The sequence below is a fragment of the Stigmatopora argus genome, chromosome 18 (assembly GCF_051989625.1).
Source record: "Stigmatopora argus isolate UIUO_Sarg chromosome 18, RoL_Sarg_1.0, whole genome shotgun sequence".
NCBI lineage: Eukaryota > Metazoa > Chordata > Actinopteri > Syngnathiformes > Syngnathidae > Stigmatopora > Stigmatopora argus.
This window is the reverse complement of record NC_135404.1, coordinates 4,263,771-4,289,630: the sequence shown is the minus strand read 5'-3', so window position 1 is coordinate 4,289,630 and position 25,860 is coordinate 4,263,771. Positions and strand designations below refer to the sequence as shown.

General features: G+C 38.0%; 1 protein-coding gene across 7 annotated transcripts in view; it reads left to right on the top strand.

Moving 5' to 3' along the window:
* The window catches only part of shisa6 (shisa family member 6), a 62,087-nt gene that overhangs the window by 23,417 nt on the left and 12,810 nt on the right, over nt 1–25,860 (top strand). For 2 of the 7 annotated variants that reach the window (XM_077625393.1, XM_077625389.1), the window contains exons 5-7: nt 17,500–17,538; nt 24,205–24,267; nt 25,202–25,222. The exons of 1 other annotated variant lie outside the window; for it this stretch is intronic. In XM_077625393.1, coding sequence (XP_077481519.1) covers nt 17,500–17,538; nt 24,205–24,267; nt 25,202–25,222 — 123 coding nt within the window. The remainder of the gene's footprint in view (nt 1–17,499; nt 17,539–24,204; nt 24,268–25,201; nt 25,223–25,860) is intronic. 4 more of the 7 variants (XM_077625394.1, XM_077625391.1, XM_077625390.1 and 1 more) reach the window with 3 other exon arrangements.

Below are 25,860 nucleotides of genomic sequence, written 5' to 3'. Positions count from 1 at the left end.
TCCCTGTGATTGGCTGGCATTCAGTTCATGGTTTGCCCTGCCTATAGTAGTTGGCTGGGATACAGTACAACATCCCCAGGACCTTTGTGTGGGTAAGCTACTATACACAAGATATGAATATGAATGAAATACCTATTTATACTAATCCAGTTTCCACATCTCCAAAATGCTAGGCCGGTTGAACACTCTAAATTGCCCTTAGGTATAAGTCTGAGCGTGAATACTTGTTTGTCTTCTTATGCCCTGTTATTGAGATGATAAGCGGTATGGAAAATGGATGAATATATACGTATATATGTGAAAATACGGCTAGATAAGGGCGGCCCGGCGGCTGAGTGGTTAGCACGTCGGCCTCACAGTGGGGGACCTGGGTTCAAATCCAGGGCGGTCTACCTGTGTAGAGTTTGCATGTTCTTCCCGGGCCTGTGTGGGTTTTCTCCGGGTACTCCGTTTTCTTCCCAAATTGCAAAGACGTGCATGGTAGGCTTATTGGACACTAAATTTCCCCTAGGTATGAGAGTGAGCATGAATGTGATCGTGCCCTGTGATCGGCTGGCCACCGGTTCAGGGTGTCCCCCGCCTCTGACCCGAAGTCAGCTGGGATAGGCTCCAGCAAACCTCGCGACCCTAGTGAGGATAAATCGGTTCAGAAAATGAGATGAGATGAGATACGGCTAGATAAACAAAAACATCCAATGGATACATATAGGACTCAAAAGTCCACTGTGTATTTCACTAATCTCTCCAGGGATTTGTTTGTCAGTTTGGTAACAGATTCTTAGTAGTGTTTTCCAGTCATGGGCAGTAGGCGGGGTACACACTGAATTGGATGCAAGCAAATCGCAGGACACATTTGACAAAACATGATATGAAATTGATACCTAACAGACAGGACGTAATATGTTCTAAGATCTCTTTCATGTTCAGTGAGCGAATGTGTTTACTGTAACCTGTAAGCGGCCACCCGCCCACTTCTTATCTGCAGACTGACTTCCAGGCATTCTACTTGAGAGATCCAAATGTACTCTATAAAATTGAGAGAAACCAGTCCCCTTTGCATGCATGGCACTGGGGACAATACGTTAAAAGGCTGCTGTGGCATTTGGGGTCTGTCAAAAGCTTCTAATATGGAGCATCAATCAAATTTCTTCCCGCTGCACAGCATGGGAATTTTAGCATTGCTCAGTAAAGTAAGTATTTCACGCATCGGCTGTAATGCAGGGACCTTGTCCATGCTAATTTCTTGCATTTAATTTTTTTCAAATCATCTTTGATCAGTAGGTTTCTGTACACTAATATTTTGGAATGGAGGCTGCATGCCTGATGATTTGTTGAATAATTCCAAGCTAAAACATCACCAATCTTTTCCAAAGCAGTGGCTGTTTAATGGTAATTTATAGTATGTCAAACCTTTCAACAGCTTTTCAACTTTAGGTTTTCATGAATGACAGGATAAATAAAAAATTGTGTGCATCTTTCCAAACCATTAACAACCCTCTACAAAATGAATTTGGCTAATTAAAATGTAGAAGGGCGGCTCGGTGAGTTAGCGCATCAGCCTCACAGTTCTGGGGTTGAGGGTTTGATCACAGGTCAGTCCTCACTGTGTGGAGTTTGGATGTTGTCTCCACACTTGCGTGGATTTTCTCCATGTAATTTGGTTTCCTCCCACGTCCCAAAAACATGCGTGGTAGGCTGGTTGAACACTCTAAATTGCCCCTAAGAGTGAGTGTGGCCATGAATGGTTGTTCGTCTCTTTTTGCCCTGCAATTGGCTGGCCAACAGTTCAGGGTGTCCATCGCCTGGTGCCTACAGTTACCTGGGATAGGCTCCAGCACCCTCTACGGCCCTTGTGCGGATAGACGGTTCAGAAAATGAATGAACATATAGTAGTCTACTCTGTAACAAAATGTTGCCACCAGTTGTGAAACCTTGTCGACTTTTATTTTTTCAGCATTAACCTGTGAAATACTAGAATTACACTATTTCCCACCATCACCAGAATAGCCAAAATAGATCATAAAAAACTATCAGGCACATTGTATACAGTACTGTACACAGTGTTGTCGGACATTCCTTTAAACAAAGTACAGTGGTACCTCGTCATACGACCGTTCGTCATACGGAATGCTCGTCTTACGGGGGAAATTTCGATCGAATAATTCGCCCGTGATGCGGTCAAAATTTCGTTATGCGACCAAGCCAGGTGGCCATGGCATTTTTTTTTGCATATCTTTCGTGTACGTATAACAATATTTACGAGCACCGGATGAGCTATTCAGACCAGGAAACGCACAACGCCCATGCGCGGGGAAAAGAGGGCTTTCTGGGTAATGAAGTATACTCGTGCTCGCAACAGCATCCCCGGGGATGCGAACACAGATGCTACAAGCTAAAAGGAGCCGCTAGCCAGCGCCCCCGAAGCTACCATGAGCAGCGGGGCGATCGCTGATAAAAGACTCTGCTCGTTGGCTGCTCATAAGAACATCGGGGGCACTGGCTCTCAACAGCATCCCCGGTAGAAACTCTATCATAGTCGCCGTTCGAGGGGATGCAAACACAGATGCTACAAGCTAAAAGGAGCCGCTAGCCAGCGCCCCTGTAGCTCGCATGAGCAGCGGGGCGATCGCTGATAAGACTGCTTGCTGCTCGTTGGCAAGTGGTCGTGCGTTCTCCGATTGTGAGGACATTTGTGTGCATCATTTTCGGAATATTTTGAAGGGAATAGTACGACAGCAAACAGCCCATGGATAGCGAACGTGAGGGTGGAGTGTTTGTTCTGTTTACGAGTGCGTCGTGTTGAAAACAAACCGAAGCCCCCCGCCCCTTTTGTGCGTCTCTCTCTCCCCTCGGCGAAATCCGCCCAATTTTAGTTAGATTAAACACTTTATTTCTATTAAACCACTCGTTATTTATTACTTTGTCAATATATGGCGAATTATAAGAAATAAAACATTTTTTTCAATCCAATATCCTGTTTTTGGTGTTTTTTTCAGAGAGTTGGAACGAATTAATTTGTTTCCCATTCATTTCAATGGGAAACTTTACCTCGAGTTACGAGAAACTTGTCATACGAGCTCAGTCCCGGAACGGATTAAGATCGTATGTCGAGGTACCACTGTATTTTGTAACAAGTTGCAAATACCAAAAATTCTAATTTAATAAAATGTGTGTTTGGATAAAATTTGGCAATGAATTGAATTACAATCAGCACATACTGTTTTAATTGGAACCATTGGGATAAGCTGTCAGATCAAATAATTAAACCTATAAATAGAATGATAATGCTCAGTTAAGTGAAGCTCAAATTTGTGTCTCATATTCTTGAAGAGGATATTTTTGGCAAAGGTATATTCAACATGTTGAAAAATCTAATTTAATGTTAATCAGTTGTATCCTTGTTTGAGTGATACATCATTTGCTATAAATATTCTCGAAATATTTTTGTAGAACTGTCTTGTTTCTAAGTGTTTTGGCAAAGGCAGATAACTTGGTCACTTTTGCACCTTCCTCCTCAAACCCTGCGTGACTATTATCCGGGGGGCATTGTGTGGCAAAACAAATGGGAAAATTGCCTCTTTCTCCAAATGGTATTAAGAACTGTGTATTCTGTGCAGAATTTGAATGTGGACTTACCATTCAGAGCACAAGGTTTATGACCACCTCTTGCACTTGGCTAATAATGAGGAATCAGAGGAATGAAACTCAAATTAATCATCTGTAGATTGGGTTTATCTTCAAATTTTGTCCAAGTTTTAAATAGGGCTAGACATTTATTTCCTTGCTATTTGGTCTAATTTAGAGTGTGTGGGGTGAGTCTTTTAAGGGAAGATAGGTATTTAAATATTAGTTCCATCTCCAGTCAAGATGATTTTATGGGGCTGTAGGTGATAAATGACTCCTGCTGCAGTAGTAATCTGTAATCGTTACCAATTTACAATGGGCAGTTGTTTACTAAGCACCCATTTATTTGCTAATTCCACATTCACAGATGATAAACTGCGACGAGAAGCCTTTCATTTGTTGTTCTTAGTCAATGTGTGCTCCTATAATCCAATTCACTGAATCTAGCCCACTAGACCTTAAAATATATTTTTATCAAAAGCGTAATATATTTAACTACATCCAAAATCCATGGATGCCTTTCACTGGAGTCGGTGGTGGCTTCCTCAGGCTTCCATTTCACACTGTTGTTCACAGGGCACAAAACCTTGAGGAATGAGAAAGAAATCAACACCTTGTCAGGCATGCCATTAGGGTCCAATTTGAAAAATATCAAGCGATGTGAAAGACTTGGCGTGCTGAGCGGAGCTTTACTGGCATGTTAAAGCCCCTCCGTGAGCGTGAAAACTCAGTTACTATATCACTGTTGCCAATGTCACCTCTGTCTCAATTATGTACGGTGCTACAAATTGCCCCTACATTGTTGCCAGACAGCAGGTTAACATATAATTGAAAGCTGCCTTCAAAATTGACCAGCAATGATGTTTTCAAAGGGGTGGGAAATTAATTGTGTAGTGGAAAATATTGTTTTTACACAGCAATAGACACAGTTTATCTCTCCAGTGAGAAGACTGGAGGGAGTTTGTTAACACAGGAAGGAATGTACTCATATAGCTTTGTTACAAATGAATAGTCTTTACATGAGATAACTGGGATATTACACCTTGATTTAATGATTTAGCTAATGATTCACAAGGTCAGGTGTTAACTCCGTAAGCAAATTTGAGAGCAGACTAAATTAACCTTAGATTGTCTTGATAAAGGTTTTAAAAAGTGAGTCACACCTGTTTGACCGTTATCAGCTTCATTGGCTGAATATAACAATTTAAATTGTTCATCAAACAGACCAAAATTGTTGTTTAATGTCTTTTGTTCAAAATTTTCGGAAATAGTATTTAGTCCTTCACATTGATATTTTGCTCAATGTCTCCTGATAGATTTCATTTGTAATTAATGAATACATTTGTTACGATGTATAATGCAAGTTAACGTCCAGCTAGCACTTTCAACAAAAGGTACATGTACAAACTTTGAAAGCTTTCATAGAAAGGCAACAGGAGTTTAACTTTTAGGAGAAGATAATCATTTTCATTAACATTTTCTTTTCCCTTTTTTGGAAGTACTAATTAGTACTGAAAGTAATTGTTACATATTTATAAAAGAACTTTGAAATCAGGTGAAATTGGCTGCAAGCTGCCACTGCTGACAGACAGGAGCTTTTATTGTTCTTCCTAGTTGAGTGGAGCAGTTTCTATGTCTTAATTACCTCCCTTTTGGCACAATGCAGTGCTGCAGCGCCACCATAGAGGAGATAAGGGGTGGGCTCCGCTGAGATGGACAGAGGTTATTGACAGAAGAAAGGGGGGAATACAATGGTAAGAAGGCCCCCAGCTAGCATGCCTGGGATGACAGATGTGACAGTGGAGGGGGCCCTGATATCCCCAATGACAAGCAAAAAAAGAGAAAAATATCGGAGATGTCCCCTATGCCTGTGAAGCAGAATTGAAAGATCTTTGTACTAAAAACAAAAAAACAAGGACTTTAAAAAAGAGAAAAATATCGGAGATGTCCCGTATGCCTGTGAAGCAGAATTGAAAGATCTTTGTACCTTAAAAAAAAACAAGGACTTTGAGAATGCCGATTCAAATATATTCTCTGTCTCTCTATTTAAAAGTCTTGTTTACTGCCTCATCTACTTTGTTGCAAGTATTAAATGGTTTCCCCCAGGAATGCTGCTTGCGGATGTTTCTGTAGCTATACTCTAATTCAATACAATGTTTCTGCCAGTGTTTACTGTAGATATGCTTACTATAGACTACATCTACAATGAAAGAATCACAGAAAAAGTATGAATGACTACACTACAAACTTTAAACTTCTTAACATGTCCTACTTTCCTGGTCTAACAGGCATTCTGACACTGTCAGTGACAGCTTTAGCATCTAATGAGAGTTCCTCCAACTTATTTGATTTGAGTACAACAACGCTAAACTGATTTATGGTGTTTTCCTTAGTTTTTTTTTAGTTCATGGCTCATGACTTTATGGTACCATACTTAATGTATGAAATAAATTTTATGCACTGACAATCGTATCCAAATAATCTCAGCTGGGATTGCAATGCTTTGCCCTTCGTTACAATGTTTCGTTACCAACTACATCAACCTGGCATATTATAACAAAATGCTTAGGTTATAGCAGACACATGATATTGAAGTGAATTGACATAAAAAATGGAAAATAATATATTTTCAAACACAAAGTCTTTAAATGCATTCTCGGTTTATACTTGGTATCATCAGAGATATTCAGAGTTCATACTATAGTAGGCTAGTATGCCTTCCTTTTGTCTTTTTCAAGCACACGATGTGAATGTGAATCATTCAGTTCAGTCTCTTTATTCCTTGGATTTGGCATTGATCTGTCTGCTCAGGGCAAAGTCTCTGCCAGCCTGACCAAAGTCATCAATATTGCATCAGGCTCAGTCTAAACAGTGCGGAACTCTTAAGCAGTCTATCAAGGGAAGTGTAATAAAATGCAAGCATGTCTGTACTTCCTCAAATGAAAAGCCCACATACAGATATGTCCTTATAGCTCTGTACTAAATAGAGCAGGTTAATTCAGATGGCCATGATTTATTAGAATGTATTATATACAATGCCTACCATGCCATATCCCATCCTAACTAATTTATAGTTGTGGAATAGAATGGGGATGCTAATTGATGCTGCTCTTAATAGAACGGGAATACACTATGAGGACTATTGTACCGCTCTAGTTGTTTTTATGTCGTAGTACAGCCGAGAACACAACTGCAACAATACTAAAGGTCAAACAGTCCGTTTCATAACACTAACTCTATATTCACTTGAAGACAAAGCCTCCAAGAGAATATAAAGGAAATTACAATAGTTCGGTTCAGGGTAAAAGTGTTTAATTTAAGACAGTTTTTAAGATTTTTTTTAAGAAGACTGCAATTTTTTTCCTCAATGTAAAACCCACTTTCATGGTAGTCTCTAACATTCGTTGGTCAAAATACACAAAGGATGAAGAAGCAAAATATAATTTATATTTATAAATCATAGCATTTCAACTATTCATCTTTTAAATTCTTTGATGAGAGAAACGGGGAAAGTGGTTTTTTTTTTTAATGTAAATGTGGAGGATGACATTTGCCATTTTAACAGTACATGTATGGAATGTTTGTTACAACATATCCTGTGATTCTTTCCTCTCTTTAAAAAAATGATGTTAATGATGTGACTTCAATCAGTGGATCGTACTTTACGACTAGCCAATACGTACAATGATGGTAATACGTACCTTATGTTAATGCTAATCAAAAAACAAACTAATCAAAATGAAACAAAACCAACTGCGACATTTGCCCTTAAACCTTGATTGGTTAAGATGAAGTGTGAGACCTAAAAATCTGATTGTACTGTAGAAGCAACCCCCCCAACCAATTTTGTAAGCAGAATAGGGAATACATCAATATTGCTTGATCACATGTTTTAAAGGTCTTTGAGGCATCAGCAAACAGTTTGTTAGATTGGACTACAAGCACTTTTGCGTGAATTGGTGAATTGGGTTTCTATCCAGAATGAGTCAGACATATTGTCATTAGAGTAAAATTTAATATGTTGAATGCTCTAAAATGAACACAAATAAAGACCATGCTAATATATTTTTATTAACATGATAGTATTAACGTGAGTGCTAGTCTCTCAGCAGTAAAAATTATAATTCTGGACTCATGTTTTGGTCCTATCATCACCCCAGATTAGCTGTTAAGAGAAAATAAATGTTCAAGGCAGCTAATGAGCTAATATTTCCTGACGGTAACTTCATTTGGATCATTTTAAAAATAATCTCCAGGGAGAAGTAAACAAGGTCTTGATCCAAACTCAATCAGATTTTATTGTTCCCTTGTAACACTCTCACCACCACAGTTGATTGTGTGGCAGACACAGCAAATAAGAAGATATTAAATGAAACAAGAAGGAATTAGCTTTGCAGTGTAAGCAATGCCTCCTAGGAAATATACTTGTAAACAGACCATGTTTCAAGAGAGGGGATATATGCAGTGATGGCAAATCATTGTTTTCTGTCAGGCCCTTTAACTCATTCATTAAACTGGCATTGACGTTGTTTGTATACAGTATTTGCAAACATGTTTTTTTAGGTTTGGCATCTGATTTTCTGTTTGGAGATCGTCGGGAGAGTACGATTAATTAGATTTTAAACTCAACGTGTTTAAATTTTGTTTAAAAAGCTCTTACACAACTTATCCTTACTGAGTCATGAGTGAGTTAGAGGGATCCCTATTAATTTGAACAAAAGAGTGCAGAGTGCATCAATATATATATATATATATATATAACTATATATCTATATATCTATCTATCTATATATAAATATATATATATATATATATATATATATATATATATATATATATATATATATATATATATATATATATATATATATAGAGAGAGAGAGAGAGAGAGAGAGAGAGAGAGAGAGAGAGAGAGAGAGAGAGAGAGAGATAGAGAGTACATCCAAATGTTCAAAAAACAGGCACAAGAGCAACTTCTTTAGTTCAACTGTTATGTAGGAATATGAATAAGTAAGTGACAGACCAGGACTGAGAGGATGTGCTTAATTTGAGGTTTTAAATTAGGGTGGTAAGATGGGTGGAACTGAATGATTTTAAACCCTGAAGTACTTTGTGTAACATTGCTTGAAATGATATTAATTTCTCTTTTGCGGGCTCTTATTTTGTGAAAACATGTCTTATGTCTCTGGCAGTGCGGCTCCACCCAGGCCTCTAGGGGCCTAAAAGCAGGGAGGGACTAAAAATCATGTATGATGATCAGTGGAGCTATAATTTCGTGTTTTAGTGGGCTTACAGCTGACATCAACCCCCTGGGGCGAATACTGTTAAGACGTGGCATTGCAGTAGTACCACTAGTATACTAGTCCTCTCAAAGTCAGGAAATACATCTCTTAAAATACCCTTGGAATTTGCCAGTGACATGAGGGGATGTCATAGTCCCCTGCCCTTTGTCATATAGTAAATAGCACAGCTGCTGCATGTTCTTCTAGGCTCTATGACACTCTTGAACTGATTGATAGCAATGTGCATAATCCATTATTTTGGCTCAATGCAGGAGGCAAGTAATGAGAGATCAGTGTTATCCCTAGTTTCTAGATCCTCCTATGAGATGGCTGCGTCACACAGGCGAAAGTAGAGGTGTCAGCCACTGGCTTACTAATCACCCTATGCTGTGAGTAATGGTTATGAAAGCAATTGGTGGGAAAATGCATCATCTCTATACACCCTCGATCAACCTTACTTGCTTTCATTTGACTGAAATGCATACCGATTTGAAATATGGCACTGTAAAAATCAGCTGGACCATGTTGGCTGTGGAGCCATAGAATGTAATAATTAAACACGTACAAACATCTACGGTATTGCATTTCATCTATTGACTTTTACATGTTGTGCGTCTCAAGTTGTTTCCCTGGGGAAAAAAATGAAGCACGGCTCTGATGCATAATTACAAAAAAACATGCTTGACTGGTTTAGACAGAGTTACAATATACTACAGCAGTTATTTTCCACTTGACTCATCTTTCAATTTGTTACCCTACATGATACGAATGTGTGCCTCACTTACACACCAGCAGAAAAGTGGTTGGCAAAGGTTGAATTTGTCACTTCTGCAAGGAAGACATTGAGTCGAAGTTTATGGGTAACTAATTTTTTTTTAGGATTTGAAGTAGAAGGGATTCCCTCATATTCTTTAGAAATCCAGTGTTTGTGTTGTTACACTTACAGCTGCATTTAATATTTTGAATAATTCCAACCAATAGAGGATGGTTTTAAATTTAATGTTACTCTGCAATCTGTCATCCTTCTAATCTACACAATTCTCAGTCAGGTTTCTGCTTTATACCACATGCTGTTAATTCTTCATCTCATTGTGCAGTGTTGCACACTATTATTTTTATATGATAGTTAGGTGAGTGTCAGATTATATACACGTAATTTCATTTCATACACATTTTTTTAAACCCTTACAGGTCACTCATTTAACTAATTGGCTGCCAATGACAGTGCTAGACAACCAGTCCATTTGAACTGGGAGTTCTTCCTTCATGGTCAAAATGGATTGGATTGGATTGGGTAATTTTATTCATCCCATATTCGGGAAATTTCATTGTGACAGTAGCAGAGGGTGATTAGACAGAGCAACAAAGCAAAAGCACAAAGTACAAAGCAAATCAAAGTAAATGGGATCATTAAGAATCACCAAATCAAATCATCAATCCAGACAAGCAGCAAAAACACAAAACGAGCAAGAGTGGACGGAGCTATTGCACTTATAGTCCCATCAATCGTACTAAAACATTAACATTCAAGGCCTGTTTCCCCCCATTCAATAAATTGGACTACTACCAAATTGGTCTACGGTCATTAACAGCATGAAATGTGTTAAATATTAATAAACATCGGGTGTGACAAGTGTGTAATTTTGTTTGTATTCAATATAGTACATTTCAGTTAAATTATTTTTTATTGAATTGTTTTAATTTATTAGTGTATTTGCAAAATACAATAATCATTAATAATATAAAAAGTTTAAGGTCTAAACTGTCAAAAAGGATTTTTTTTCTTTTAAACCAGAAAATAGTCACTTGTTCTGTGAAGGGGTATAGGTCTCAAGTGACAACTTTTGAATAGGTGTCCACTACATTGGCCACTATCCCTTAAACGGGTTAATACAGTAATTAATATTGGGGATATCCATGCCTTTAGTTGCCCCTTTCAAAAAAACACCCTGCACTGTAGTCTGTATCATGTTAACTGAAATAGAATCCGACAAAAGGATGTGTTCTACATTGAATACGGTTTACATATGGAAATTATTCATAGTAAGCCATGGTGTTTTATAATGCTTTCATATCAAATATTCACATCTTTAATTTTTTACCTATAACAAAGAAAAGGCCAGATTAAAACAACCCCGTGTGATTGATGTGAAACAGGTCACCATTTAGTCCAATGGGGGTGGGTAAAATTTGTGCTAATACTGGGCTCATTTTTAAAAGTCAAATTGGCTGAATTTTAGTGAGCTTTTGGCATTTCACTACATTAAAATAGGCTGTCTTAAAGTGGATTAACCTTCAGTGCCCAAATTTAAGATGGCTAACTAGTTTATTCTGAAAAGGACTAGCATCAGCAATAATGTAACTTAATCGAAATTACATAAACCAATGGTGAAATACATTTCCTTCCAGTGATTTGGTATAGACATTTAAAAGTACTAACACCTACATATGGTGCGATGAAGGTTCATCACGTTCACACAGCCTGAAGCTGCCTCCAACCTGATCTGGCAGGCCACAAAATTAATCACTGCCGCCGAGGGGACCAATGGTGCTTTTGTGAAATGTTAATAAAGCTATACTGAATAAGTATAAGCAGCCAGAGGCTGCTCACTAAATCTCAATGACTTCATTAGCTCATCACCGTGAGTCATGGCACAGAGTGCCAAAAGCAATTAAAACACAACAGAAAATGAAGTCCATGGGCTTCTGTTTCGCTGGTGACACTAATACGCTCTGCTAGTTCCCACATAATAACTGACATATCAAGAGGTGCAGGAGTTTGTTAAATCAATATGCAGATTTGTCTCACACACATCTCAAACGTATATAAAGTTGTCCACACCTCGTCAAACCTTGTAGGCTTTTGTGCCCATGTAGAAACTCTTTTATGATAATGTAGATCAGGATATAATGTCAAGAATTAATTACGTGCCATAGAGATTTTTTTCCATTAATGACAACATAACCATTATTTCACGTGTTTGCACATGGAAACATTAGATGGAAAATTCAAACAAAATGGAAATATGGCAGGTCACCAGAAGGCACTACTTGATAACCACTCCTTTTTGTCCTTCTTCAATTAAAAACTCATTCAACTTTCTTCTTTGTGTTGAAATAAAGTTCAATATTTGAAGCCAATCCTACTTATGACACAGTGTACTTTTGTTTCCTTTGTTAAACTCTGGTGAAATGGTAATTTAATTGAAACTGTATTTTTTCCTTATGTGCATTTAAAGAAACCTTTATCTTCGCAAATGAGTGACAGTTGATGGAATACCCGTATTTCTTCCTCCTATTTCTGCATAAAGACAGTCCACTCACACATTCTCCTTATTGTTATGATTCCATTATTAATGAGTTTTGAATTATCAGGCTGTGGAAAGTCTTCAAGTGAAGCCCCTGCTGAGTCTGATAGAATTAATTTAATTGCAAATATAGAAATTAAAGTGGCAGTAAGGGACCATTGTTATTTCTAGGCTCATTTTCTTTACAGGTTGAACGTATAATTCACTTTTGACTGAGATAAACATACATAAGCGACCTGGTGACTGAGTGGTTCGCGTACCGGCTTCACAGTTCTGGGGGCCTGGGTTCAAATCCAGGTCACGTCCACCTGTGTGGAGTTTGCATGTTCTCCCCAGGCCAGCGTGGGTTTTATCCGGGTACTCCAGTTTCCTCGCACACTCCAAAAACACGCATGGTGGGCTGGTTAGACACACTAAATTGGCCCTAGGTATGAGTGTGAATGGTTGACCGTCTCCTTGTGCCCTGCGATCGGCTGGCCGCTGATCCAGGGTGTCCACCTCTGGCCCGAAGTCAGCTGGGATAGGCTCCATCACCCCCCGCAACCCTTCTGTGGATAAGCGGTTCAGAATATGAATGAATGAATGAATAAATATGCATTTTTAAATTGAAAAATATAGTATCTGAAGAAGCAGGTAAAGGAAATGTTTTAAATAAAAACAAATACTGTGAAAGTTGCTATAACCAACATTCAACCTTAACAATCAAGAGCAGCAAAGAAAATGAATGAATGAGGGGGTTGGCCTTTCAGCTTATCCAGAGACAATAAACTATAGAAGATTGCTATCTATGGTTGCCATAGCAATAACAGGCACGGCTTTCGTTACACTACTGTGTAGTACTATTTATTTCAGGTTCAGTTTGACCAAATAAAAAAACTGCGCACAATTGTTAAATCTTCATACAGCTTTAGATATTGCAAACATTCTTTAACGATCCACCATCATGTTGAAACAATTATAGAAAGATTGCACAAAAACAATGGTCTATTATTAACTTTAATCAATGGCCACATTTACATGCAGCTAATATTAAATTTGAGGTCAGTATTGTATTTTCTAAGGCATTTGGAATTATTCATGCACGAGCATAGAGTTGTGCATGAAAAGGGATAATCCTGTGCATACTGTTGTGCTCTAAATGCATTTTTTAATGTTTTATACATGCCCAAAAATCCAGCGAGTAGACTGTATAGACAAATTCCATCTATACCATGCCAAAGAATGATATTTGTAAAACATTACTTTGAATTTTGTGTACAATGTACAGTACATTGTACTTTGAGTTCAGTTCTTCCCCATCCTAAACTTCCCTCTGTCCTACAGCACAATTCTCTATAACAAGCTTGTGCACCGGAGATGAGATATGATTCTTAGAATTAAAGCCCCCTTTGATCATGTAGTACTCTGGGAACGCTAAAAAAGAACTCGCCCATCTTTATCGAATTTTTGCACCCGGTCTTATAATCTTCTGCCTGCTCTAACTGCGCTTGGAGGATCACTCATTGCAATGAAGAGTTAATGAAGAAAGCTTTTTTTCTACAGAAAAAAAAGAATGGAAAAAAAGATTCAACTTCGTACTTTGGTTGTGTTAATTGCGTCACAAATGGCTTTCATGTGCCACAATGCGAGATTATCATGTTTGGCCATGATTTATATCGCACACTGTTTTCACGTCATTCCAGAAAAATATCTTCATTCACTCAAAACCTCAAACTCATAAGTGTCTTCGCCCTCATAAACTGCATATGAGGAGTACCATTGTCAAAAACTCATGTTATCATCTAATATAGAGGGCGACGTGGGATGGTGCTGCTGGCGACGTAGTTATGTAAGCCGCTTTCTCAGGGACTGATAGCAATCCAACACACCCAGCAGGGGATCAATCGTGTGTGCGTGCATGTGTGTCTCAGTGTTAGAGATGTGAAACAAATTTCACATTTTAACACCCAGTATTTTACCACAGGTACAGAATGACTCACACTGTTGTGCCAATTGATTTGTTAATATGCTAATGTCACTGGAATTAACAAAGTGTGCAACGCCGGCAAATCTTCGCTCAGTGAGGTGTTGATTATATAAAATCAAAAAAGGTGGGCGAGAAAGGAAATGTCTTCCTGGGAAAACAAACTTTTCATCATCAAAAACACTAAAGTGACACATCATCCACACACTGTACTATGGATTGATAATATTACTATTACTACTATTATTATATTACACTAATATTTATTACCTCTTTACTTCTGTCTACAATGTCTTTTACTGTGTCTGTGTTCGCATCTTCTTGCTACTGCGACAGTGAATTTACCAAGTACGGGATGAATAAAGTTAATCTAATCTAATTTAATGCCCCCTTATAATTTGTAACCATAATCTCATTTGGTATTTCTAAAAGGACCTGTTTTTTCATGAGTTCAGGAAAAAAAGTCTGATTCTACACCCTAAAATACAACAGGTTGGCATGTTGAGATTGTTTGAAACTGTCAAACACAAAAAAGAACACCATGTAAACCACCAGATCTGCCAATCAATGCAGGTTATCTTCGATTCTTTTAGAGCCAATGCTGTGCACACAACTTTTAATTACGTCAGCAGAAATGGGGTCCATAAGGGATTGGAACAATGGGAGCTAAAACCGGCTGTTACATACAATAGATACGTGATGTTTGTATGGGAAGGTTTTATGAACATAGAAATACTGCAGCACGTTTAGGTTAGACTGAGTTTCTCTGTCAATTTTTTCTATTTTGTTGGCAACCTTATTGATGAGCAGCATTGCATTGAGGCTTCTGCCTTGCTGCTCTTACACTCTTACCGCCATAGTGCAGCGTCAGATTTCGTCCTGATAAAGCAACAAGCCACAATCGTATATATGCGGTTGTCAGTTATACCAGTGTTTTTTCAATTAAAGGGCACTATCAATGCTATTTATTGTGGAGCCTCTGACAAAATGTGTACCATTTGTAACCCAGCTTCAGAAGTCAGAATTTTACGAATTTCATCCCTCTGCCATCATCAACTTTAGATTTATCTTCACTCTTTGCTTGGCTGGAAAATTGCATGTCAAAATAAATGACTGCTCCATGTGGAAATCCTGTAAAAATCAGAGGATTGTTTGTTTCTACAAAATTAAAGAAAAAGGTAAAATCTGGGATTCATCAATGCAAGGAAATATTTGCTGGTGATAAAAAAAAAACCCATTCAAAATCTAACCTATACAGCTAAGGTAGAAAGAATTGCTTGATTCGTAGTGACATGTCAGTGGTGGACGATGCACTTCTTAGAGCCGCCATTTTAAAGTGACTGATTGGAACAAGCTCCTTATTAAGAAATAGTTCCTTAGTGGTTGTCAATGAAATACATTCATGAGGTGATTAATTTTTCCCAAAACTGATGAGACGGTCCTGCAGCCGAGTGGTTAGGGCGTCAGCCGCAGAGTTTGGAGGTTGAGGGTTCGATCCCATTTTGGTTCTCACTGTGTGGAATTTTCATGTTCTTTTGCGTGGGTTTTCTCTGGTTAATCCGGTTTCCCCCCACATCCCAAAACCGTGCAGAGTAGGCTGATTGAAAACTCTAAATTGATGAGTATGAGTTTGAGTGCAAACGGTTGTCCATCTCCTTAAGCCCTGCAATTGGCTGGCCACCAATACACTGGGTTAGGCTCCAGCACCCCCCACGGCCCTTGTAGGGATAACCAGTTCAGAAAATGAATGAAGAAAAACAATGTCCAATATATTTTCCTTTTTTCCATTAACACTTCACAAAGTACTTTCACATTTCCACGCTGACAAGCATTATTTGAATATCTCACATACTCGTATCAACCCTCAGATGTGGAAGATCATACATTTGTGCTAATCAGCGTATTTACAGCACTATTTTCTTTTCTCAACAACCCAACCTATTTCGTACCAATAATGTACCAGATCACTGGGTTATGGTTTTAAGGGGACCTCCTGAAATCCTGTGTTTTTTTTCTCTCCTGATGACACACCCACTCATAGACAGCTAGAGATCATCCACTAGTGAAACGGTGACTCAACTTACTTGAAAACGGGGGCTCTAGGCATTTTTAACGCAGATTGGCTTGCAAATCTGATAAAATTACATCAAAGCATATTCGAAAAACAAACTTTAAAATCATTACTTTGGAAAATTGTTAAGATCTAGTGGTGGGTAACACCTCCCCTCTGCATGGGGAGGGATTGCAGTGAAAATTGTGATAGTTAATTGATAAGGAGGCATCAAACTACTGCTTGTCTGAAGCCGTGTTGTGGCATGGACTTCAATTACATTAATCCTACTTCCTTTCTGTGTGTGCGTGTGTGAATGTGTGATACAGACAGATATTTAAATCCAGTGGAACCCTACTTTTTGCACAGAATAGAGATAATGCCTAAATGTGAAGTATGAAAATTTGTAATATACATTCGAAAAAAAATCCTCCCCCAAATATCTACTAATCTACAGTTCTGCCAAATACTAAGATTCTTCCGTAGTTTACTACATTAGTTTTTACCAAACTAATAAATGTGCATTTTGTGTCAAAACTACTAAATCAAGCAATGTTTTTTTAATAATCTACATGAATCTAAATGAAAATTTTGAAAGTTTTCATTTTTTCCTGGCCATTTTACTTTACCATGACGATTAATTTCAAAACGTAACCAAATTTTTTGCACTATGTCAAAATGTTTAATTATTTTGAACGTTTAAGTAGCATGCTCACTTCCTTTCCACTTCCAAGACATGCATTTTTATCAATTGTTTCAAGAAGTGTAGACGTGTGTATCAATGTCCACAAAACGAAAATGTGAATAATATTTGGTGCGAGGTTTATGTTTTAAATTTTTTAGATTGACTATTGAAAAAAATGAAACTATTTCCAAAGCATTAGCAAATGAGATTATATTGAGCTTCATTTTTGTACTTGTTGCTCGTAAATGTTACTAGGAAAGTGCCACAAAATCTGAAATTTTTCTTTACCCACTATGAAATATGATGTTTGGCGTGTGGCAGCTCTGAATCTATAATGTTTTAATATGCATTTAATTAAAAATTTCCTGCAGGTCGTGCCAGCACATTTAAATTAAGTGGAAATATGTATCTACACTCTTACATCTACACTCTGCCTACACTCTTTTTCAGGTTTGCACTCTTCTTCAGCGCAGTCCCTTATTTTTATGAAAGACTCGCTGTTGTTGCTGTCTGATGTGATAGAAATGTCCTGTTTGCTGTCAGAAAAAGAATAATCTAATAGATAACTGCTTGGTTGTGTTTTCTAGGAGAAAAACATTGGCCTGTCCGGTCCCAGAGTCACCATGGTAGGGATGGCTATTTTTTGTCAAAGGGTTAAAGTTGCCTCTAATCACGTAATACAATATGCCCAAATGTTCCTTATGAATAAATAAGATTAAAAACCATTGGTTGAATTTGGAATTCAATATTCTGAGTCTTTGGAGGCATCTTGTACCTTAAGTGTATATAGCAAGGTATTCCTGCTTACGTACTCCCAATCATTAATATGAAATACTCCTGTCTGTGTGATGAAGATGAAAAAGTGTATAGCTTCAGCCATGTGGTCTTGTGCTAGGGGTGTAACCATACATACACCACTACTAAAATCCCTTCTATGCTTTTCCTATCTTTCTTCTTACAGCTTATTGTCATCTCATGACATTATTACAGGTCTAAGCCATAGTTCTTTTTCACTCTAAAAGGTTTATTGCCAATTCAAGTTTTTTACAACACTAATGAATTCATGAGTGAAGTTGCGTCCTCTATTCAAAAGGATTTCCTGTTTTATTTCAACATGTATTATGCGGCAACAATTACTTCCTATGCTGTAAAGACCAGGATTCCTTATGAATGGGACATTCCTTCTCTCAAGATAATCAAATTCAAAAGGTAAACCCAGTAGTATTAATTGGATATTAACTATACAAACATGAGCAATTGAAAGGGTTATTGGCTGGATGTAAATGTTTTGAATATAGCTACAGTATGTACTGTTATGCCCCTAAGGTTATGTTTTTCCAAGTGTTCTACTGATGTGGGCTTGTCTTTTTGGAAGGAAAACAAAACATGACATTTTGTTTTCAATTCAAATTTCCTTTGTCCTTGTTGCGTATAGTTTTGAAGATCCTCAATAAAATGCGTAAAATTACAAATGCCAATATTTATGAAATGTTGTGTCTTCTGCAGCTGTCCCAGATTCCATTTTTTTCCAGTCATGTTGTGCTTTAGAATCTTTGTTACAATCATATTTACAATCTTTATCTTTTTGGACTGCTTAACTGGACTATTTTTGTATAGCCAACATGAAATCCTAATAGCAATGGTATGTGCGCTCAACTCAGTGGAGGAGGTCTGCTCTATGAAGGCATGGATAAAGGCAGTTTTGATGATGTTACTTCTTTTATTTTAGGAAGACATCAGATAAATCTGTGCTTATCCTTGCTCACGATATCTATCTCTATCTTCTACCATTCCTTCACCTCCCCTCAAAGGAAGTCTGCTTCTCAACAGTCTGCAAATGGAGTCAGTTGGTATGTCAATCAACTGTTGGAAGAAATCATTTGTTTTCTCAATATACAGGATATTTTCTGCGAGAGCATGAATCCTATAATGGCACATCAGACGTCAATATCACAGTCTCAAATTGTTTGAGTTTCAGAAAAGATTATTACATGGACAAAAAGTGAGTCGCTGCACCTTTGAGGCAGTGGGAAAACTCAGTCAAAGCATGCTGCCTCTAAAGTACATCATAAAGCTCATCTTCAATAAAATGGATCTCTTATTGCCTTGTAACACAAAGGGTCACACTAGACCACATGGGTTCATCCAGAATCACATTTCAAAATGAACTGATATAAGGTCCACCTCAACCCCGTGCCCTTACCCATCCCTGCTGAGATGATCATAGTGCATTTGTCAAGATGGAGAGGAATAGCAATGTCAAGTAACCACTTGGCCTGTGGTGTCTTGGGAGTGATTGTGAGTTATGAGTTAAAGGGTAATACTTACTGGAAATGGGGATAGAAAAAGGCTGGAGTAGGATTGTATTGCACTTGGAAGACAGAGAGTGTCACAATCTCTAGCTCATTTGATGATTACAGAGTCCACTTTTGAACACAAGGATATCTGAATAAAGTAGCCATTGGCCCCATTTAGAAAGTCTGTTCATTGCTTTATATTAGTAATAAATGCAATTTTATATCAACAGGAGCAGAACCATCTGGAAATAGTTTATTTTTGCAAAAGATCAGATCAGCTTGGGATATCATTCAGGAGATGTAAACTTCTAGCCAGGGGCCAAAGGCTTTGCCCCCTCCAAACTGAGGCAATTGTGGTAGTGAACATTCTGTGGTAAAATCTGAACACTTTTTGTTAGCTGTTAAATGTCAAGCCCTTGGTGGTTTCCCTTTCCTTTGCAAGAAGAGAGCATGGGTACACTTGTCTCTGGTCTCTCAAAAGAATGAGTGGGACACAGACAATAACATTCCCCTTTTAAACACATGTAGACTCACACATACACACTTTAATATCTCAGTAAAAGCTTCACCTTCCTTGGGCTTTTCAGAAATCCAACAGTTCCACTTGGCAGTGCTAATGGGATGGGAGGGTTGTGCATTTTGGACAGCAATGTTGTTAAGGGAGTGCCTTGGAGAGCCGAGCATTACTTTGATAGATCTGTGATGCGTGCTGAGGAAACAAGGATTGGAAAGTTGCTCTGTTGTAGTGCTTGTTTTATCTTAGTGATCCACCATGTTTTGCTTGGACCAAAGAATCTACAAAAACTCGACGTATATTGTGTTTTATAACCGTTTTTTTTGTAACATTTCAATCACTGAAGAGGTCTGTATCTTATGATAGTTGGTAGGTCTACTTACAAACGCTTCTGTATGTGAAATATTCGAGTTACGAAAAGTCAGTCTGAGGAAAAAATATGAAAAAATCCAATTTATGACATGAAATGGGGTATTTTTTTTTTTATTGGGACCCATAACTTTTTAATATTGCAGGTTCTTGGAACACAACAGTTTTTATAAGTAAAAGCACTGATATAAAAAAGACCTCCAATCATCCAGCTACTTAACCATTGCCAGTATCTCTAAATGCTATTATTGATTTATTATTTTTTTCATGAGTTCTATTGTTCTGTCTCAAAAAGAACATCACATACACATTAAAATCTTTAACACAAAGCCTTCTATAAAGGCACTGCAGTTTATCTGAATGCAAATTCCCAGATCAATGTTGTTCTGGTTGCCGCAGCACCGTCAAGCATGTCTTTGCAATCAATTCTGTAAATGCTTAGTTAACCTTGGCACAAGGCTGGAGTTGTTTAGTTGGCAGCTCAGTGTACCCCCAATGGCCTTCCAAGTGCTGTACCTGGAATCATTGTGAAACAAAATAGCACATAAATGTCAGTTGACTGAGTCACTTGTGGGCCATCTGGGTGCCATTATGCAAACTCACTAGTAAGAGAAGTGGTCATATGTAAAAGAAAAAGGCATGAGTAATCTTGCTGCTACTCTATGCAGTAGAACGCCAGTAGAATGCAGCATCAACATGACAGGTTTACTGTTCATTACTTTGCGTTTTAACTGACACCATCTCACAGATGTGAATTAAATGGATAAGAAAAGATTTATCAATTTTAATGGGGATCTTATTTAACCCAGAAAATGAAAGCCATGTCATTTCATTTTCTATAATTTTCTGAACCACTTATCATCACAAGGGTGGGGGAGTTATGGGGTGGGTGGGGGATTTGCCTATCCAAGCCAACTATGAACCCCAAGCGGGGGACACCCTTTATCAGTGTCCAGCCAATCGCAGGGCACAAGGAGGCAGACAACCATTCATGACCACGCTCATACGTAGGGGCAATTTAGAGTGATCAAATAACAGAGAGAGCGAAAGAGAGAGAGAGAGAGATTGAGAGAGAGAGAGAGAGAGAGAGAGAGAGAGAGAGAGATTATTTAGCTACAACAGCTTGATCCATAATGATGATAGTACTGTAATGAGTAATGGGCATCAAGGGACACCAACCTTCGCGGTTTCGTCACCTTCATGGTCATTGAAACAGGGAGCATGAAGATTATTTTAATATGTCAGCTCAAGGGGGCTGCAGTAGCAAACGTTTGGCACGTTACTAGTAATGATGGTACATATGAATGTAAAAAACAACAACTTAAAATGATGCTACATTTGTTGAAAAACATCCAATGACAGTTGCTTTTGATGATCCTCCACCGTTGGTTGATACCCTGCTAATAGCCAACGGAAGAGCTACTCGATCACAGCAATTCAAACGTAAAATACATTAATACTTATACATCATTTTGGAATTTGGAAGGTGCAGATGGGAATGTGTGTTTGGATGCGATTGTGTAAATAGTTAGATATAGGTATTTATTAGAATGGCAGGAATGGTTTCAGTATTTCCATTTCAGTATACTGATAGACATAACTGTTGTTAGTATACATTGAATGATGATAATTATATCATGATAATATAATTTATGTATAGAAAGAACGTAAATATACTGTATAAAAACACAACCTCCTGTTTCTAATTGGGTAACTCATCACATGTACATTATGCTGCCTAACTTTACTTTAATTTTGACTTTATATGATGTATTTGTCCAGTCTATAGAATGGGACATTCATCTTGAGAAAAATGTCATCTTCCTTTCTGTTCCTTCAACTTTCTTTTAACCGAAGATTCATTTTCAGTTATTCCTCTCTACACTGTAAAGAGTATCCTAAAAACCCAACAAACCAAATGATCTCATCTGTTTCAGTTTTAAAAGGGGGGAAAAGCAGTGAAGGACCTTTATGAATAGACATGCCATCTATCTCCATACAGGGTGCAAATATTGAAACACATGATATGAGCACGCTAGACTTTCCCTGTCCTCTGTCACTTGTGTGACAGATGTAAATGGATGTTTCAGCAGTTGGGTCTAATGTATTTTTAAACAGGCACAGCAGCAGATAGCAAATGAAGTGTCGCCAGTGTAACTCGACGACAGGGTCCTCAATCTATCTGTTCTTCTTCCCGCTCAGATCTACAAACCTACAATGACAACCGTGCACACATTCCTACACACCGCAGAGAATAACTGTCATTCATCAACTTTCTTAGAGCAATGGGCTCGCTAAAGGTCTCATCTTTCATTCGAAAGCACCTTCACTAGGCAGTGTCCATCCTGCAACTTGCCTGTCGACTGCAAACGCTTCTACATGTCAAACGATGGATGATTTAGGGAAACTTGTTTACTTTCTAAGTACCTACAAATTAAAGCTAGCATACTCCCTAGCTGAATACATAGCAGACTGTTGAAGCTGATTAGACTGTTTCCATGTATAATACATCATAGCACAGGGAAATATAAATAATGTCCTCAAATGGCATGCAACTGTGGTACCTCTTAAAAGTCACCATCGTGGTTTCTTATTTTTTACATAATGGGTCCTTAATAAGGTTTTTGATTAAATAACTGTTGATGCTTTAGCATACCATGCATATGTGCAACTACTCTTACTAATGTCAATTTGGTGATATTTTAGATTAACAATTTGTCCCCGGCGGCAGCCCGGCGGGTGAGTGTTTAACACGTTGGCCTCACATTTCTGGGGTCCTGGGTTCGGTCCCAGGTCGGTCCTCTTGTATGGAGTTTGCATGTTCTCCCCAATTCCCTCCCACATTCCAAAATCATGCATGGTAGGCTAGTTGAACACTAAATTGCCCCTAGGTATGAGTGTGAGCTTGAATGGTTGTCTGTCTCCTCGTACCCTGCGACTGGCTGGCCAACAATTCGAGGTGTCCCCGCCTTGTGCCTGAAGTCAGCTGCGATAGGCACCAGCAGCCCCCGTGACCCTTGTGAGGATAAGCGGTTCAGAAAATAAATGAATGAATGAATGAAGCAAGAATCAATTATTTATATATATTTTTTAATTACAACAATTCTGACTATATTTAAAAGTCCCAGTATCTTGGGATTTTACACATCAAAGAAGGTAGAATCTTGTATTTGAAAATAAATGACCAAGATTCACAAAAAATGCACAACTATTGCAAATGTACATTAAAATAATTTATTTTATGGTTTGCCTCAGAAAAGTCAAAAGAGATGGCCTAAAAAAAATCTGTGCAGTAAGGGATAATAGCCACAAATAGCCTGAATTGCAGGATGAAATATTACATGAAATATTACTTTTTTTGTACTTTGTTATTTGATTGTTTCATAGGTTGTGCATAGTACTATGTAAGAGCCAAAAAGATGAGGCCCGAGGTAACTTGGAAATGGATTCAACAGAATTTCTTCATTACTATTATGACATTGAATTTTGTAATAAAAAAATAGTGTGGTCCAAAAAAAAGCACACAGAAAGAGGCAATATACTTTTCATATGCTGCCAGGTCCCTCTCTTAGCTGGTAAATGTCTAGTTTTTTATTTTTGCTGTGTTATTTTCAGTCGCTTTCCCGATCTCAATGACACTGGATTTTCATCAAGCTGTCTTATTTTGACATAAAGTTCAGATTTTGGATAGCTTCTTGCTTCCTTTGTGTTATTCATCTATTTATTTATCTTTTTTTTTTTACATTTGAATATTGCTAGACAAGATTAAAAAAATCTTGGTCTCAAGTCACATCTTTTTATATCTTTCAGATGGGATTGTAGGATCCTTTCTGTTGACTATGCATTTTGTAGGTGCATCATATTTATTGGTATTGTTGTCTTTGTGTCACAACGTTATTTTTTTAAGTTAAATTGATATTTCACACTAATCATGATAAATGGTGATCTCATTATAAATGGGAAACATATTTTAAATAAACCAATGTTGACACTTTTGTTGTGAATTATCACTTTAATTACCACTTTCATACCGCTTTCACTCTGTATTAGATTTGATACAGAGTATTTTTCATGAACACTGAACAGCTGTGTCATTGCTTTTGTCATTGCAGGTACCCATCAGCACAACTATAACCATGTGGCTCTAGGTAGCCCCATTCGCACACCTAAGAATGGTAAGAAAAACTAGAAGGGGATGGGGGCATTCACATGATTTGACAGCTTTCTGTCTAACATAAAGGCCTGGGCCTGGCCATTAACCTGATTACAGTGCTTTGACATTGTTGTATGAAAAACTGTTCAGAACTGCACTCGGTTCAAACTGCATAGTTCATATATCTTTCTCTGACTCAAATTAAGCTCCTATATTGTCTGGCTGGTTAGAATTGTTGAAGCTTCCCATCCCTGTTATGAGTAGGAACCAGCCACTGACCATCTCAGGAAAATAATTGGCTCGAGGTCATCCCATACCCTGGCTGACAAGGCGTATGAAAGCTCCAACATTCCCTGCTGTTATTTGAGAACAAAAGTTATCGCTGTAACCTCCTGCACCGCTGTGACGGAGCATGGAACTAAATTGTTTTCTATTACAGCTGTCACTCAGCTGTTTGTCCTAATGGGTGCCCTGTGGTAACTAATTGGCTCCGTTGCATAAGGCTACACAGTGGAGACAGAGACAAGCCTAAAGCAGTGGAAAACCCCAAAGCAAGGCGATGTATACTAGAAAATGATAGTAACATATCACATCACAATTAAAATTTATTTTTAAGGAGCGCATCTAAAATATCAAAAATCCATTCCAGTAACACGACAAATACCCGATCAGAATTTATAATAGGCTTCAAATATAAGCATTTAAGTTCCCACTCCCGGACAAAGTCCTCTGCCAAGCAAACCTTAGTGGCCGGAAAGAAACATATATGAAATAGCACAAAATAGAAAAAACACACTTTCATTTTCCTTTATCACAAGCCAAAATAGTGATTTTAATCCTTTTTTTTCTCAAGGAGAACCTTATTTGCAAGCTGTGTTTAATATGATGTAGTTTAGATGTTTGTGCAATTGCCAACATGTCACTGAACTTATTTTTTTTCTACTTGGTTTTGGTAGCCCACCGATCATTGAGGCATGGTAAGTTAAACTGAAATAACATTTGTGTGCCCATACACACCACATGTATTCTTTCACACACACACACACAGACAAAAAAGTGCTGTTTGGTATGGATGCTACATTTCTGTTTTTGACCCAGGGAACCAGACGAATAATGTAGGTTGTAGCACAAAAGGCTCTAGAACAGGGGTCTCAAACCGATTCCGCAAAGGACTGCACTGGGTCCTGGTCTTTGTTCCAAGTGCCGACAGTTTAAGCAATGAGATGTCTTCTAAAATAATTACCACCTGACGGCAATAAACTGGTTACGCTTGCAAAAGGTCTCCACTTGTTCGGTTTGAATGAAAACCTGCACCCAATGCAGCCCTTTGAGGACCATTTTGAGACCCCTGCTCTAGGATGAGGCAAGTGCAATTTCTAGGTTGTTATTTTTGTTGTCACATCTCATGAAAACACATTTTCTCCTGTAGAACTCAGGGCATACACCGTATTTTAGGAAATCTTCCCTATTATCATATAACTTCCTGAATAAGGGCATCCATTTGGGATTTGCTGAAGAGTACATATTCAGGAATTGTTTCTTGAGCTTCCAAAATGAATGTGGAATTAGGAGTAATAACGCTTTTAAACAAACATGTTTGGTATATACACAATTC